The sequence below is a fragment of the Trichomycterus rosablanca genome, chromosome 7, assembly GCF_030014385.1.
Source record: "Trichomycterus rosablanca isolate fTriRos1 chromosome 7, fTriRos1.hap1, whole genome shotgun sequence".
Taxonomy (NCBI): Eukaryota; Metazoa; Chordata; class Actinopteri; order Siluriformes; family Trichomycteridae; genus Trichomycterus; species Trichomycterus rosablanca.
Genome location: NC_085994.1, coordinates 16236922 through 16254108, shown reverse-complemented (window position 1 = coordinate 16254108; position 17187 = coordinate 16236922). Strand labels below are relative to the sequence as shown.

Sequence of the window (17187 nt, the reverse complement as noted above, 5' to 3'; positions counted from 1 at the left end):
ATCCATCCATCCATCCATCCATCCATCCATCCATCCATCCATCCATCCATCCATCCATCCATCCATCCATCCATCTATGTACAGTGTATCACAAAAGTGAGTACACCCCTCACATTTCTGCAAATATTTCATTATATCTTTTCATTGGACAACACTATAGACATGAAACTTGGATATAACTTAGAGTAGTCAGTGTACAACTTGTATAGCAGTGTAGATTTACTGTCTTCTGAAAATAACTCAACACACAGCCATTAATGTCTAAATAGCTGCAACATAAGTGAGTACACCCCACAGTGAACATGTCCAAATTGTGCCCAAAGGGTCAATATTTTGTGTGACCACCATTATTATCCAGCACTGCCTTAACCCTCCTGGGCATGGAATTCACCAGAGCTGCACAGGTTGCTACTGGAATCCTCTTCCACTCCTCCATGATGACATCACGGAGCTGGTGGATGTTAGACACCTTGAACTCCTCCACCTTCCACTTGAGGATGTACCACAGGTGCTCAATTGGGTTTAGTCCATCACCTTTACCTTCAGCTTCCTCAGCAAGGCAGTTGTCATCTTGGAGGTTGTGTTTGGGGTCATTATCCTGTTGGAAAATTGCCATGAGGCCCAGTTTTCGAAGGGAGAGGATCATGCTCTGTTTCAGAATGTCACAGTACATGTTGGAATTCATGTTTCCCTCAATGAACTGCAGCTCCCCAGTGCCAGCAACACTCATGCAGCCCAAGACCATGATGCTACCACCACCATGCTTGACTGTAGGCAAGATACAGTTGTCTTGGTACTTCTCACCAGGGCGCCGCCACACATGCTGGACACCATCTGAGCCAAACAAGTTTATCTTGGTCTCGTCAGACCACAGGGCATTCCAGTAAACCATGTTCTTGGACTGCTTGTCTTCAGCAAACTGTTTGCGGGCTTTCTTGTGCGTCAGCTTCCTTCTGGGATGACGACCATGCAGACCGAGTTGATGCAGTGTGCGGCGTATGGTCTGAGCACTGACAGGCTGACCTCCCACGTCTTCAACCTCTGCAGCAATGCTGGCAGCACTCATGTGTCTATTTTTTAAAGCCAACCTCTGGATATGATGCCGAACACGTGGACTCAACTTCTTTGGTCGACCCTGGCGAAGCCTGTTCCGAGTGGAACCTGTCCTGGAAAACCGCTGTATGACCTTGGCCACCATGCTGTAGCTCAGTTTCAGGGTGTTAGCAATCTTCTTATAGCCCAGGCCATCTTTGTGGAGAGCAACAATTCTATTTCTCACATCCTCAGAGAGTTCTTTGCCATGAGGTGCCATGTTGAATATCCAGTGGCCAGTATGAGAGAATTGTACCCAAAACACCAAATTTAACAGCCCTGCTCCCCATTTACACCTGGGACCTTGACACATGACACCAGGGAGGGACAACGACACATTTGGGCACAATTTGGACATGTTCACTGTGGGGTGTACTCACTTATGTTGCCAGCTATTTAGACATTAATGGCTGTGTGTTGAGTTATTTTCAGAAGACAGTAAATCTACACTGCTATACAAGTTGTACACTGACTACTCTAAGTTATATCCAAGTTTCATGTCTATAGTGTTGTCCCATGAAAAGATATAATGAAATATTTGCAGAAATGTGAGGGGTGTACTCACTTTTGTGATACACTGTATCTATCTGTGTTTTTGCCAGACAAAGTGCTTTCTGTTTTGTCACAAAAATTACATTTTCATCTTATCAGATCAGAGAACCACTTGCTCATGTTGCTAAATCAAAGTCCTGACTTGAATCCCAATGAGATACTCTGAACAGGTAGTTTATGCTTACCCCCCACTCCTCTTCCAGTATAGCCCAATTAATTATTTTTACTATTTGTTTTCAAAATGGGATGTCCAACAAACTCATGGTCATGTGGTCAAATACAGGACATATAGTGTAGGGGAAAATACTTTTTCTCAGCACTGTAAGTACAGTGCATTGTGTTATTGGTTAAATTAGGCAAAATATATTTATAATTATGAACTGTCACCATGATCATGATTTATTAAAAAATAAGTAAATGCAAAAGTCTAAATGACACCAAAGGGTTCACAAACTTTTTCTAGCAACTGTAAGAGCTCTTCTTTCATGTTTGAGCACACACACACATACACACACAAAAGCAAAGGAGATGCATCAGGTGGAGGCAGTGTGAGTAGAAAAATTAGTGAGAGAGTCAGTATGCTCTGAGGTTCGGAGTCAGTCAGCATCATTACGTGGAGACTTCTGATTTATTCAACTCTTTTCACTCTTCTTTGTTTTATTGAACCAACTAATTAGAATGTAATTATCTTGTTTTTTTCTAGTTAATATTTAGTTCCTTTTACATCTTTATATGTATGTATTTTTTGTTTCTTGTTCCTTTTTACATAATTTCTCCTCATGAACGGATCTTACAATGATGTGCTCCTGCTGCAATTCAGCTCTCAGATTAATCACACAGAATCAGGCTGTGAAAATGCCAGCTCCATGTTGTGGATATCTAACAGCACATCTGCTCCTCCTCCAGCAGGAGCACTGTGCCAGCAGGTTCAGATCAAGGCTGAAGTTTTTCTTACACTTGGTATTGTCAGCCTGCTGGAAAACATTCTGGTCATTTCAGCGGTTGTGAAGAACAAGAACCTGCATTCGCCAATGTACTTTTTTCTCTGCAGCCTGGCTGCGGCGGACATGCTCGTCAGCGTTTCTAATTCCTTGGAGACGATGGTAATTGCACTTCTGAGGAGCAACCTTCTTGAACTGAGCGACTATTTTGTTCGCTTGATGGACAACATCTTTGATTCTATGATCTGTATTTCACTGGTGGCATCCATCTGCAACCTCCTGACTATTGCCATTGACCGTTATGTCACTATTTTTTATGCACTGCGCTACCATAGTATTGTTACAGCCCGGCGGGCATTAAGTGCCATTGGAGTTATTTGGCTTGTCTGCATCATCTGTGGCATTGTTTTTATTGTGTACTCGGAAAGCAAGATGGTCATTATCTGTCTAATCACGATGTTCTTTACAATGCTGGCATTAATGGCTACACTCTATGTGCACATGTTTCTGCTTGCTAGGCTCCACATTAAGCGAATCGCAGTGTTACCCGCTGTTGCCGGTGACCCAGTGCCTCGGCAACGCAGCTGCCCGAAGGGAGCAGTGACTATCAGCATCTTGTTGGGGGTTTTTGTGTGCTGCTGGGCACCCTTCTTTCTTCACCTTATTCTTTTGGTAGCTTGTCCACGCCACCCTCTCTGCCTTTGCTACATGTCACACTTCACCACTTACCTGGTGCTCATCATGTGTAACTCGGTCATCGATCCGATCATCTATGCCTTCCGCAGCCTAGAGATGAGAAAGACTTTTAGGGAGATTCTCTGCTGTTTCGGGGGAGGATGCCCGGTTCCAGCTTGTGAGACAGTGCAAGATTTGGAGACTGGAGGATCGATAGAGAGACAACAAAAACGGGAAAAGGAAAATGAGACTGAGTGAGACAGGCAGATAAAAGATCAGGAAAGATTAAATATGTATCTGTGTGATAGACTTAAAGACAGAGTGCAGAATCTGATTGGAAGACCAAAGGTAGTAAATATATGTTTTAAAAGCTAGTGCCATATTTATTTTTGTCATCATAACCTCTTTACCTTTGTAAAATATATAAAATATATAGTAACTGCAAACGTTAGCTATTTACTTGTACATAGAAAAAGCAAGAACATTTTATTTACAGCTATGCTATATCAAAGCCTATGATATATTGACGTTACAATGAAAGTCTTCAGAATCAGGCTTTATTGGCCAAGTATGCTCACACATACAAGGAATTTGTTTTTGGTTACACAGATGCTTGCAGTGCAAGAAAAATCAAGACAATCTTATTCACACAGCTCACTCTCTCCTTAACACACACATCCATACCTGTAAACGTTGTAAACATTGTAAACATTGGCATGTGCAATTCACATTGTGGGTTTAAAAAGGTGCAGTGTTTTGTGCAATATAAAAACTATAGAAAAATAGAAAAATATATAAATAAGAAATGGAAGTGAACGTGAAAATCCTGTGTATGCAATTATATACATTTAATAGGTAGTTTTAGATGTACAAGTGTCCCGAGCATTAACAATCTTTTGACTAGACAGGCCCAAATTTAAAAAAAAGATAGTTTTTAAAATTGGACAGTCCAAACGTTTCTCTATACCAAAGTTGTTAAACCATATGTTTGTGGACATCACTTTGTGCAAAGGGGTCTTTCCCTGCAAGCATTTTATTGATAGGGTGTCCACATAATTTTAGCCATATAATATTACAGTGTTACATAATGTTACATTCTCCTGAAGTTAATAGGTCATATTTATTAAAAATGTTTAATTAAATGTGTTCATTTATTTGCTTTGTGAGAATAGCTAAATAAATTCATTAACCATTTCAAAATCTAATACAGTAGACCCTTGACTTACGAATTTAATTGGTTCCGAAGGGCTGAAGGGCTGTTCTTAAGTCAAAATGTTCGTAAGTTAAACCTTTTTTTCCCATAAGAAATAATGTATATAGAATTAATCCGTGCCAGACCTCCCAAACCAAACAATAATAAACAACAATACACAGTAGTACTGTACTGTACATAAAAACACACATCACATTTTAGTACAGTATGTGTGCTGTACCATACACCATAATAGATGTCCTTTTGTTATATATATAATGTATCTACCAGAAACAACAATAACTTTCATACTGTACTAATAATAGTAACAGATTTTTTCATTTTCTCAACATTACGCTTTCTCTGCACCTTCTTTGGGGCCATTATAATTTGGAATTTTACAAAATATAAAGAAAACACTGAAAAAACACCGTCCACTGTCCGAATGTTCGCTCACTGTATAGAGAGAGAGAGAGAGAGAGAGAGAGAGACGATCGGAGTCAACTTGTTTGTGACGTCACACGTTTCGTTCTCTTGCAAATTTCAGTTCGTAATCCAAAATTTTTTCGTTCTTTAAGTTGAAAAAAATCGCTCATATGGTAAACAGGTTGTTAGTCAAGGGTCTACTGTATTATTACTGTATATCAGGGGTGTTAAACTCATTTTCACCGGGGGCCGATTGTAACGTATCCTGCTATGATTGCAGTCTGCCTTTTAATTCTTTGACAATTTGTTGCTTTGTTGGAGGCTAAATTTTGTGTTTGGTGTCAAAATGCCAAATTTATACTGTATATTTATAATGTATATCTACATTTATATTGTACTTCTTTACCACAGACACAGCCTCATAACTCAAGGGACGTACCGTTTTTTCTTCTTGAAGCACAAACTTGTATTCACTTTCCCATCTTTCATTAAATTACCTTCCTTCTGCTTCAATTTTCTCTTCTTGTACATTTTGGGTTTATTTGTAAATATTTCTCAACATCACTTGTTGGAAAACCGCCTCAGTTAAACACTGATGGGAGGCAGTCACTTTGCGGGTCACAAAATCGGCATGCATTGTAGGAGATGCACTTCATGTACGATTTTACTGTGTATTTTGAGACAATCATACGTCTTTTAAGCTCTCACAGGCCACATAAAATGATGGATTTGGCCAGTGGGCATTAAGTTTCTGCTGTATATTAAATGCTCACCACTGCTAAATCAAAGATGGTGTACAAGAGCCGAAATCTGTGACCTTTTGATTAGTAATTTTTTCTAAAGCAGTAATAGATTTTTGAATGTGTGTGTGGGTGCCTCTTCAGCTTGTCCTTGTAACTCTTTCATACTTGGTGTTGCTATTGGCATTTGGTTGTATTCTACCATGGATTTGACTCAGATGTTAAAAATTCTGTTCTGCGCTGTTAAGTGTTTTGCCCAATATTATTTGAATGTTTTAACAGATATAGGAATAGATAGTTTTATTGTGTTAGTGGAACATTTTGTACTCATACTCCTTGTAGAGTCTGAAGAATTTTTCACTGGAGATAAAAGTTATTAAAGTTAAAGTTTTGTAGAGTTAAAGTTTTGTAGAATATTCAACAAATGTTGTGTTTTTGCTGCACTGCTTCAGTAACCCAGGTTAAATCCCCAGGTTAAATGCTTTTCTACAGGTATTCATGTTTTATCCCACCTTGTAAAATATGCAGGTATGCTACATTACCTAAAGTGTAAATTAGTGAGTGATAGTGTAATACCCTGTGATAGACTGGCACTAAAGTGGTCTAGTATCATGTGCACAGTATTTTAAGATTAGACTCTGGATCACCACTCTGATCAGGATAAAGCAGTTACTGAAAATAATGAATTAATGAATTAATTGTTCATATCACTAAATGAAAACAACTGAATGCCACAAAAGCAAATTATACTTAGATTTTGCTCTTTACCATTTTCTGTCCTAAAAAACCCTGACATTTTCATATTTGACTTTGTTCTAACTAATAAAAATGTTATGTTGAACTCATAGTTTTGTGTTTTAATTTGTATTTATTCATTAGTAAATTTACTTGTTTCTTTTCATAATGTTTATGCTAATCTGATGTTTGAAGTGTTTACATGGAAATAAACTTGTACACTGCAATAATAATTCACTGGTGTTATATGCATCTAATACACAGTCAATTCCTAATTGTAATTTATGGTTTTGTGTTGGTGTATTAGATTTTATTAATGCATTTTCTCTCAATTTAGTGTAGTCAATTTGTCTTCCGCTGCTGGGGGATCCCTGATTTTCTGTCGAGGTGGGTATATTGCTGCTCACGCCTCCTCCGACCCGCGTGCAGTCCTTAGCGGAACCCTTTTTCACCCATGCATTCGGTACAGGCGCCTCTCTGCTAATCAGGGTTTTTACACAGCGTTTGAAGACCCCACCCACATAGTCATCCTGCCCTAGCAGATATTGTGTCTGCTGCAGATATTGTGTCCCCCCCCCGCTCTTTTCACAAAGTTTGCGCATTTGTCTGTGAGACTGGGCCCATTTAATAATAATTTAAAAAAACCTTTAAGACCACGAGTCTTAGTCTAACTGAAAGCATGTCAGATATGATAAAGATGTCCACCCTGTTTCCTGTAGGTAACATTGTTGATTCCTGATTTAAGGTTTGTAGGTGAAGTCAGTAATTTTACTTAGATTAAAAGCCACTTATGAGCATTTGTTTATTAACATATTTTTATAATTTAGAGTTTGGATAGAAAGCTTGATTAAAAAAAAAAACATTTACAGTAAAGTTAAACCAGGCATTATAATCTGTCATGCATTAGAATCATCTGTTTTTTTATACAGTACATAGTATCTAATTGGTCTGCTTGCTATTATGAAGAAGTAAAAGAACATGGGGATATTTACACATTGTATAATCATTTATAATATTCATATTTCTATGGAATGTTTTATAAGGATAAAGTAAGATATTTTTTATAAAGTTTAAGTAGGTCCTTTGGCATTAGGTTAAAACCCCATGGTGGTCTTTAGCCCGTGAACGGGCTTTGAATTTTTATGTTTGTGTTTCTCTGTATACTGTCACACCGTCAAAATATCATTGATGGTAAACAAGGAACCTTCTGATAGCTTAAAATCTCTAGTTTTTAGCAACGTAAACATTGAGCTTATTTTGTTTATAAGTTCTTTTAAAAACACAAAAGAATTGTAGGTCTGAAAAATTTCTGCCAGAAATACAGCCTTTATATTTTGTAATATTATACTGCGGTACTTACTTTCATACCGACAACATTTATACCAAACAAGCCAGCACAACTTCACCATCACATTTCTGCTGTTTGTTTTACTTCAAATACATCAGCATCCAAAATATTACAGAAAAGTTTTACATCTGATAAAGCTCTGCCATCAATGCATAGCATGCAATGCATCAAGCACTCGGTAAACAACACCACCGCGACAAATGTATATCAAACAAAAGCATGAGAGCTAAACCAGCACATACCTGGATATTTTATCTTCAATCTGAGTCCAAATTTATGTTCATTAGTCCTTCCATTCCAGATAAAATCCACTTTTTGTAAATGTTTACAAACACCGGCGGCCATTTTGAATAGTTACAAGCATGTTGTATAAGTTTATAAGTCAATAACACGCGAATATCAGATCGTATCATAATGAGAGAGCGCTCACAGTAATCACAAAACCTCACTCTAACAGATAGCGTTCCCTGTTTGGCTGTGAGATTGCGCAATACCACTACAGCCAATGTAGAGACAGTATCCATCTCACCACCTAATACTTGTTTTTCATTGGAGAAATGCAAAAATATTAGCATATTTTGCTTTTGATTGGAGGACCAGCTTATATCCCGCCCCACTTTTTGCATTTAGCCTCTCGGATTAGACCAGAGCCGTAGATAGAGAGAGTTGCGACACTCCTTGATCTCGCCGCCACGCGGTCACGTGGTTCATGTAACCCTCCGATAGTTCCAAACAAACCCGGCGCTGTCATGTTCTCATATGGGACAGGCAGCAGTAAATGAAATATTAAACAGTAAATAATAAACATTTGTACAATTTCTGGGTATTTTCACCTGCCTTTACATTTACTGCATCTGCTTTAATGTCAATTTTGTATATGAAGTGGAAGATTGATGTTTATAATGACTTAATAGGTCGTTCTTGTTAACACACAGTACATTATATTAGCATACATTACATAATGCGATATCATTAAGTAGTTTAAACAGTTTTTTATGTTTTGTTTTTTACATAAACTAATCTCCCTTCACTTTCCTGAGGATTCATAATAATAATCATTTTGGTTAAACACTAAGCCATGTGGCTGGATTCATAAGGTTTACCTGCACTAAATGAACAGGTTCATAAACACACTACCGCACCTTTAACATTATAGTGCATGTACATGACATAGCATTCATTCATCTATTTCATGAGTAAGTAATAATTTATTTCTACATGTAATACATGAATTAATTCATAATTAATATGCACTAGTTCATTTTGTCTAATGTATGTGGTGGACAAGGTACACAAACCATGTAGCTGAGTTGAAGTAGAGATATCCAAGGTAAAATATTACTCCAGTAAAAGTAGTAGTAAAAGTAAAAATACCTCCACTAAAGTACTAAACTAAATTTACCTTCAAATGTACTTAAGTATGAAAGTAAAAGTATAATGATTTATTATGGCTCTGATGTTTTATTATCATTTCTGTAACAAGACTCTTGATTAATCAACTTTTAATTAATCAATTTTAGGTGAAAAGACTCGTGTCAATAATTTAGCTTAGCTGACTAAGCTAAATTCAGTTATATCTATTAATTAAGATAAACATGTAACATTTAGTGCTGAGCAAATGCTAAACAATAACAGTATTAAGTATATTAATGACATTAAATTCATTATTTTTTTTAAAACAAAGCAACAAACAGCTAAAAATGCTGGATAAGTAGTGGAAATGAATGAGGCTCTATGGGTTGTTTGGAACTATACAGAGCTCCACAACCCGGAAGCTGCACAGAAAATATGTCCCGCCCCCTTTCCAACGGTTCCCTATGGGAGTGTCGCCACTCTGTTCTCTCTACCGCTCTGGATTAGACTAAACAGCTGTATTTCACCAGCCGTCACCATGGATACACATTACGCACGCTGGAATGTGTGCTTCTGAATCAGTAGAGTGAGTCAAACTTTTCTCTTAGGGCTGATAATACAGTGTGAATCAATTTAAACGACTCAGTTCGTGAAAAGTTCAACCGGCTGCATGTATTTTGTTACAAAAGTAGCGGTTTTTATATGTGTGTGTGCGCTGGGGGAAGGGAGCGCTTACTGGCTCACTGTGAGAGTTCATCACTCCAAAAAACACTCAAATGTTATAAATAATGACTTTATAAAGTATAAATAATGCATTTTACACATTTTATCTGCAGTATAATCTGTTTATTGTCAGTTAGAAAGCTATGGAAAGCTTTGGAGAGCAGTAAAGTGTGATGCCACTCCAGGTGCAATAACTCAAAATCAGAATGAGTTAGAGGTCTAAAATTTGGGCCTGTGACAGAAAACCCTTTTGACTACAACTCTATATACAGTGTATCACAAAAGTGAGTGCACCCCTCACATTTCTGCAAATATTTTATTATATCTTTTCATGGGACAACACTATAGAAATAAAACTTGGATATAACTTAGAGTAGTCAGTGTACAACTTGTATAGCAGTGTAGATTTACTGTCTTCTGAAAATAACTCAACACACAGCCATTAATGTCTAAATGGCTGGCAACATAAGTGAGTACACCCCACAGTGAACATGTCCAAATTGTGCCCAAAGTGTCAATATTTTGTGTGACCACCATTATTAGCACTGCCTTAACCCTCCTGGGCATGGAATTCACCAGAGCTGCACAGGTTGCTACTGGAATCCTCTTCCACTCCTCCATGATGACATCACGGAGCTGGTGGATGTTAGACACCTTGAACTCCTCCACCTTCCACTTGAGGATGCGCCACAGGTGCTCAATTGGGTTTAGTCCATCACCTTTACCTTCAGCTTCCTCAGCAAGGCAGTTGTCATCTTGGAGGTTGTGTTTGGGGTCGTTATCCTGTTGGAAAACTGCCATGAGGCCCAGTTTTCGAAGGGAGGGGATCATGCTCCGTTTCAGAATGTCACAGTACATGTTGGAATTCATGTTTCCCTCAATGAACTGCAGCTCCCCAGTGCCAGCAACACTCATGCAGCCCAAGACCATGATGCTACCACCACCATGCTTGACTGTAGGCAAGATACAGTTGTCTTGGTACTTCTCACCAGGGCGCCGCCACACATGCTGGACACCATCTGAGCCAAACAAGTTTATCTTGGTCTCGTCAGACCACAGGGCATTCCAGTAATCCATGTTCTTGGACTGCTTGTCTTCAGCAAACTGTTTGCTGGCTTTCTTGTGCGTCAGCTTCCTTCTGGGATGACGACCATGCAGACCGAGTTGATGCAGTGTGCGGCGTATGGTCTGAGCACTGACAGGCTGACCTCCCACGTCTTCAACCTCTGCAGCAATGCTGGCAGCACTCATGTGTCTATTTTTTAAAGCCAACCTCTGGATATGACGCCGAACACGTGGACTCAACTTCTTTGGTCGACCCTGGCGAAGCCTGTTCCGAGTGGAACCTGTCCTGAAAAACCGCTGTATGACCTTGGCCACCATGCTGTAGCTCAGTTTCAGGGTGTTAGCAATCTTCTTATAGCCCAGGCCATCTTTGTGGAGAGCAACAATTCTATTTCTCACATCCTCAGAGAGTTCTTTGCCATGAGGTGCCATGTTGAATATCCAGTGGCCAGTATGAGAGAATTGTACCCAAAACACCAAATTTAACAGCCCTGCTCCCCATTTACACCTGGGACCTTGACACATGACACCAGGGAGGGACAACGACACATTTGGGCACAATTTGGACATGTTCACTGTGGGGTGTACTCACTTATGTTGCCAGCTATTTAGACATTAATGGCTGTGTGTTGAGTTATTTTCAGAAGACAGTAAATCTACACTGCTATACAAGCTGTACACTGACTACTCTAAGTTATATCCAAGTTTCATGTCTATAGTGTTGTCCCATGAAAAGATATAATGAAATATTTGCAGAAATGTGAGGGGTGTACTCACTTTTGTGATACACTGTATGTTCTGTAGATGGTCTGCAGACCTGCAGTCCTACTTATACTCACTGAAACTTTGGCTTTAAAAAAAAATGTAAAAAGCGCCTACATTTTGGGGTGTTTTTGTCATCATTTGATCATTGTAACATAACATCATGGCATTTGGCTGTGTTTTTCTGATACTTTAAAGGGTTTTCTATAACACTGAAGTATAATTTTTGTGTTATCTTATAAACTTTTTGAATGAGAAGCCTTAGAAACTAGGTATGTCTTTCAGGCGGAAAATGCACAAAAATAGGCCGGACTAACAAGGGGTTAACAAATACTTGCAAAAATGTAAAACACTCACTCACTTTCTTAACCGCTTATCCAATTAGGGTCGTGGGTGCTGGAGCCTATCCCAGCTTTTCAATGGGCTCAAAACACACAGTAACACCCTGGACAGGGTCCCAGTCCATCTCAGGGCAGACACACATACATACAGACATACACACACCCATTTACCTATAGGGCAATTCAGTGTCTCCAATTAACCTGACTGCATCTATTACACTACACTACCAATTATTCAAACCCAGATCTCAGTGCTATCAACATAAACATAGTTGACTATATCTTTGGGGTTGGTTAAAGTCATTCGTATGATAGGTGCCCTGATCTATTCAACATACTCAGCCTAATCAAAGATATGATTTTATTAGTAAGTATTTATTTCTGCCTTTTTAGGCAGTGAAACAGGATGTTTTCATCTCAGCAAGCAGCTTAATCAAATAATTGAATCTTGACATGTCTGGTAAATTTTTTATCATGGATACCAGCCAGCTCATTATGTTAAGCTTAACCCTAGCAAAACTGTGGCGATATATGCAAAGGTTTTGTCTTCTCATTTAATGATTTGGTGTTGTTCTGGATAGCCCACTATCCTTCTTGGCTCATTTTGATCATGCTTGTTCTTCCTCTACAACATCAGGAAGATTTGTTATACTGAAAAGAATATGTAAACCTTGAACTAGTGACTTTTGTAAAAGTCAGATGCTTCATTTAATGTGTAATTGTTAATGAGTGTTGAGTTGTCTCAGTAAAAGGGCACACACATTATGACTGATGTGTTTTTCCCAAAAATGATGTGTTAATGTGAGTTATGTCCTGATTAAGGACTTGACAAAATGTCTGGAAATGCAAGCCAGAAAACACTACATATACATTTATGAATGTCCAGGTATTCTTTAATTATCAGTAAGACAATCAGTCTGGAATACAGGCTTAGACTTAAAACAAAACATGCAATGCAATGAGGGGAGAGGGTATCTAGTACCAAAAGTACCAAGGAAAATAGCAAAAGACAGAAATTGCTAAAGTCCCATTTTCTGTGTCCACCCTAATGCTGCCCCCGCTCTGATCTGAGGAGAACGAAGCTAACCCACACACCCTCCGATACGTTGGCAGCAGCCGTATGCATTTTGTCTCCCACACCAGATGAGATCAGCTGCGGATCAGCTCTGTGTACAGAGAGAGACACCCTGATCAACGTACTCTCTCCCCGTCTCTGTGCAGGCGCCATCAATCAGCCAGCAGCAGTCATAGTTGCATCAGTCATAAGAGAGTCCCTATCCAGCTCATTGTTCATGTGGTCGCTCAGCCCAGTCGGCAGGCAGAGCTGAGACTCAATACGATGTATTCGAGATCCCAGCTCTGGTGTGCTAGCGTGTGTTTTTACCGCTGCGCCACCTGGGTGGCCACCCTAATTTGTTTAATAAGGATTATAAAAGTAAAAGTTTTTGATATCTTAAACATATTGTGATGTGATGTGATGTTATGTTTTTTATAGACATATGGACCCATGTGCTTTGTTACACCAGCCAGATATAAATTCATTCAAAGTGAATAGTGTTTGGTCATGGTATGCCCCATGTCTACCTTCACTACTCATCCTGGTGCATCGACCAGACAGCAAGGGCTGCTACTGTAGCAGCAATGAGGAGAAACTTCACCCAACCACCTCTTTCTTAGACATGGCTAACTGCCTCTGATTATTGCCAGGCCAGGCAGGTAGCACTGTTGTGATTTGAACTTGAAGGCTCTGGTGCTTAGTTGGTTAGACTGTTGTGTCACCCAAGCACAACCCCATTTGTCATTAATTTAGACATGGGTAAAGATCTGACCATATGTTCAGAATAATGGCAAAATTTTTTGAGAACCCCATTTCTCAAAAAAGTTGGAATGCAATAACAAAATCAATCTGAACAAATCTGTTTTTTATTCTCTTGAATCTTTATTAACTGATAAAATATTTAACATTATTTAACTGGGGGACAGTGGTAGCCTAGTGGGTAGGGCTTTGGGCTAGCAACTGAAAGGTTAAAGGTTTAAATCCCAGCTCTGCCATGCAGCCACTGTTGGGCCCTTGAGCAAGGCCCTTAACCCTCTCTGCTCCAGGGGTGCCGTACAATGGCTGACCCTGTGCTCTGACCCAGGCTTCCAAACAATCTGGGATATGCAAAGAAATAATTTTATTGTACTATCCACCTGTATATGTATATATGACATGTATATATCACTCTTCTCAGTCAGGGCGGGGGTCAGCACCAGTAGAGACGAAGCATAACACAATTGGGTAAAAATTGGATGTGCTAAAATCGAAAAAGAAGATACATAAAAAAAAACATTATAACATTACTTACGTTTTCACTCTTATTTTGCCCTGTCCCCAACATCAAACACAAATTGTGTTTTTATTTACAAAATACACTCTGTTCATCAATGAAAACATTGGACATCCTTTTTTCTTCTTTTGTTATTTAAATGAAGATTCAAGAGAATGAACAAATTACAGGTTTTTCTTTTCATTGCATTTTACAAAATGTCCCAGCTTAATTGTATTTCCAGAAGAGGTCACAGACTTTTTCCTGCAAATAAAGGCTTTGTAATCTTCTTCTTCTTCTTTTGGCTTTTTTTCCCTTTTTCAGGGGTCGCCACAGCGAGTCATCCTCATGATCGCTCATTGATTTGGCACCATTTTTTTTTTTACGCCGGATGCCCTTCCTGACACAACCCTCCCTAATTTATCCGGGCTTGGGACCGGCACTACAATGCACTAGTGCATCTAGTGGCTAGGTATCTATAGGACAATTCAGTGTTTCCAATTAACCTGGTAGCATGTTTTTGGACTGTGGGAGGAAACCGGAGTACCCAGAGGAAACCCACGCGGACACGGGGAGAACATGCAAACTCCGCACAGAAAGGACCCGGACCGCCCCACCTGGGGATTGAACCTAGGACCTTCTTGTTGTGAGGCGACAGTGCTACCCACTAAGCCACCGTGCCGCCCCAAATAAAGGCTTTGTAATATTTCATGTAAAAAAAAAAAAAAAAAAAAAAAAAAAAAAAAAAAAAAAAAAAAAAAAACATACTGGTGCTTGGTACTGGCTATGTCTAGTTGTGAAGTGGGGGTGTTAATGGTTGGCCAAAGCCTTATAATGGGCTTGTGCCCTGTATTCCTGCCTTGTTTCCCAGTGAAACTGGACCCACTGTGACCGAAGATAAAGCAGTTAATAAAATTAAAGTGGAAAAACAGGAAAATGGAAAAGTAGAAAAATTACCTTACCTCTTCCATGCATGAGAAATGCACAAAAGTCCCGTTTTATGTACAATATGTATTAAACTGTTATTGAGCAAGAAGCTTTAAAAATATCTCTCAAATTGAATTAGCATTTTTATATTATTTTATTTGATATCCTGAAGGAAAGAGCCTCATTTATTTCGTTATGGCTTATGGCATGGTGTACTGAATATTATTTGAATATTAAAAAGGTAGCAATTTTTCATTAAAAAACATTTAGACTTTCTCTCTCTCTCTCTCTCTCTCTCTCTCTCTCTCTCTCTCTCTCTCTCTCTCTCTCTCTCTCTATATATATATATATATATATATATATATATATATATATATATATACATTTAATCCATGGGGTTTAATATGATGTTGGCACACCCTTTGCAGCTTGAACAGCTTCAACTCTTCTGAGAAGGCTTTCCACAAGGTTTAGGAGTGTGTTTATGGGAATTTTTGACCATTCTTCCAGAAGCGCATTTGTGAGGTCAGACACTGATGTTGGACGAACGAGAAGGCCTGGCTCGCAGTCTCCGCTCTAATTCATCCCAAAGGTGTTCTATCGGGTTTAGGTGCAGGCCAGTCAAGTTCTTCCTCACCAAACTCGCTCATCCATGTCTTTATGGACCTTGCTTTGTGCACTGGTGTGCAGTCATGTTGGAACAGGAAGGGGCCATCCCCAAACTGTTCCCACAAAGTTGGGAGCATCAAATTGTCCAAAATCTCTTGGTATGCTGAAGCATTAAGAGTTCCTTTCACTGAAACTAAGGGGCCGAGCCCAACTCCTGAAAAACAACCCCACACCCTAATCCCCCCTCCACCAAACTTTACACTTGGCACAATGCAGTCAGACAAGTACCGTTCTCCTGGCAACCGCCAAACCCAGACTCGTCTATCGGATCGCCAGACGGAGAAGCGTGATTCATCACTCCAGAGAACATTTTTCCACTGCTCTAGAGTCCAGTGGTGGCGTGCTTTACACCACTACATCCATTTCACGACTGGACTTGTTGCACAGGTGGCATCCTCTCATGGTACCACACTGGAATTCACTGAGCTCCTGAGAGTGACCCATTCTTTCACTAATATGTTTGTAGAAGCAGTCTGCATGCCTAGGTGCTTGGTTTTATACACATGGCCATGGAAGTGATTTGAACACCTGAATTCAATGATTTGGATGGGTGAGTGAATACTTTTGGCAATATAGTATGCATAATCAATATTGTGTCATGCTTCCTCTCCACTAATGCTGGCCCCGGCTCTGATTGCTGAGAACAAAGCTAACCCATGCCCCCTCCGACATGTGAACAGCAGCCGTATGCATTTTGTCACCCCCAACAGATGAGATCAGCTGCGGACCAACCCTGATGAACGCACTCTCTCCCCGTCTCTGTGCAGGCGCCATCAATCAGCCAGCAGAGGTCGTAGTTGCATCAGTTATGAGAGAGTACTCTCATAGAACCCCCCCCCCCATATGAACAACAGGCCAGTCTGTTCATCTGGCTGCTCAGCCCAGCCGGCAGGCAGAGATCCAAGCTCTGGTGTGCTAGTGTGTGTTTTTACCGCTGCACCACCTGAGCAGCATTTAGACGTTTTCTATCCAGATGAATCAACATTTATTTATTTATTAGGATTTTAACATCATGTTTTACACACTTTGGTTACATTCATGACAGAATCGGTAGTTACTCATTACACAAGATTCATCAGTTCACAAGTTTATTAATGTCAAACACAGTCATGGACAATTTTGTATCTACAATTCACCTCACTTGCATGTTTTTGGACTGTGGGAGGAAACCCATGCAAACACGGGAAGAACATGCAAACTCCACACAGAAAGGACCCGGATCGCCCCACCTGGGGATCAAACCCAAGACCTTCTTGCTACCCACTGAGCCACCGTGCCGCCCCTCAATATTTAAACAGAACTATACATTAAGAAAGTGCTGCGTGATGCTGAGAATT

The 17187-nt window shown here is 39.6% G+C and overlaps 1 protein-coding gene across 1 annotated transcript; it reads left to right on the top strand.

Moving 5' to 3' along the window:
* The first annotated feature begins 2423 nt into the window (after positions 1-2423).
* On the top strand, positions 2424-3518 carry mc3r (melanocortin 3 receptor). The gene has a single exon (XM_062998442.1). The coding sequence runs from the start codon at positions 2424-2426 to the stop codon at positions 3516-3518; it is 1095 nt and encodes a 364-aa protein (XP_062854512.1).
* Positions 3519-17187: the final 13669 nt, after the last annotated feature.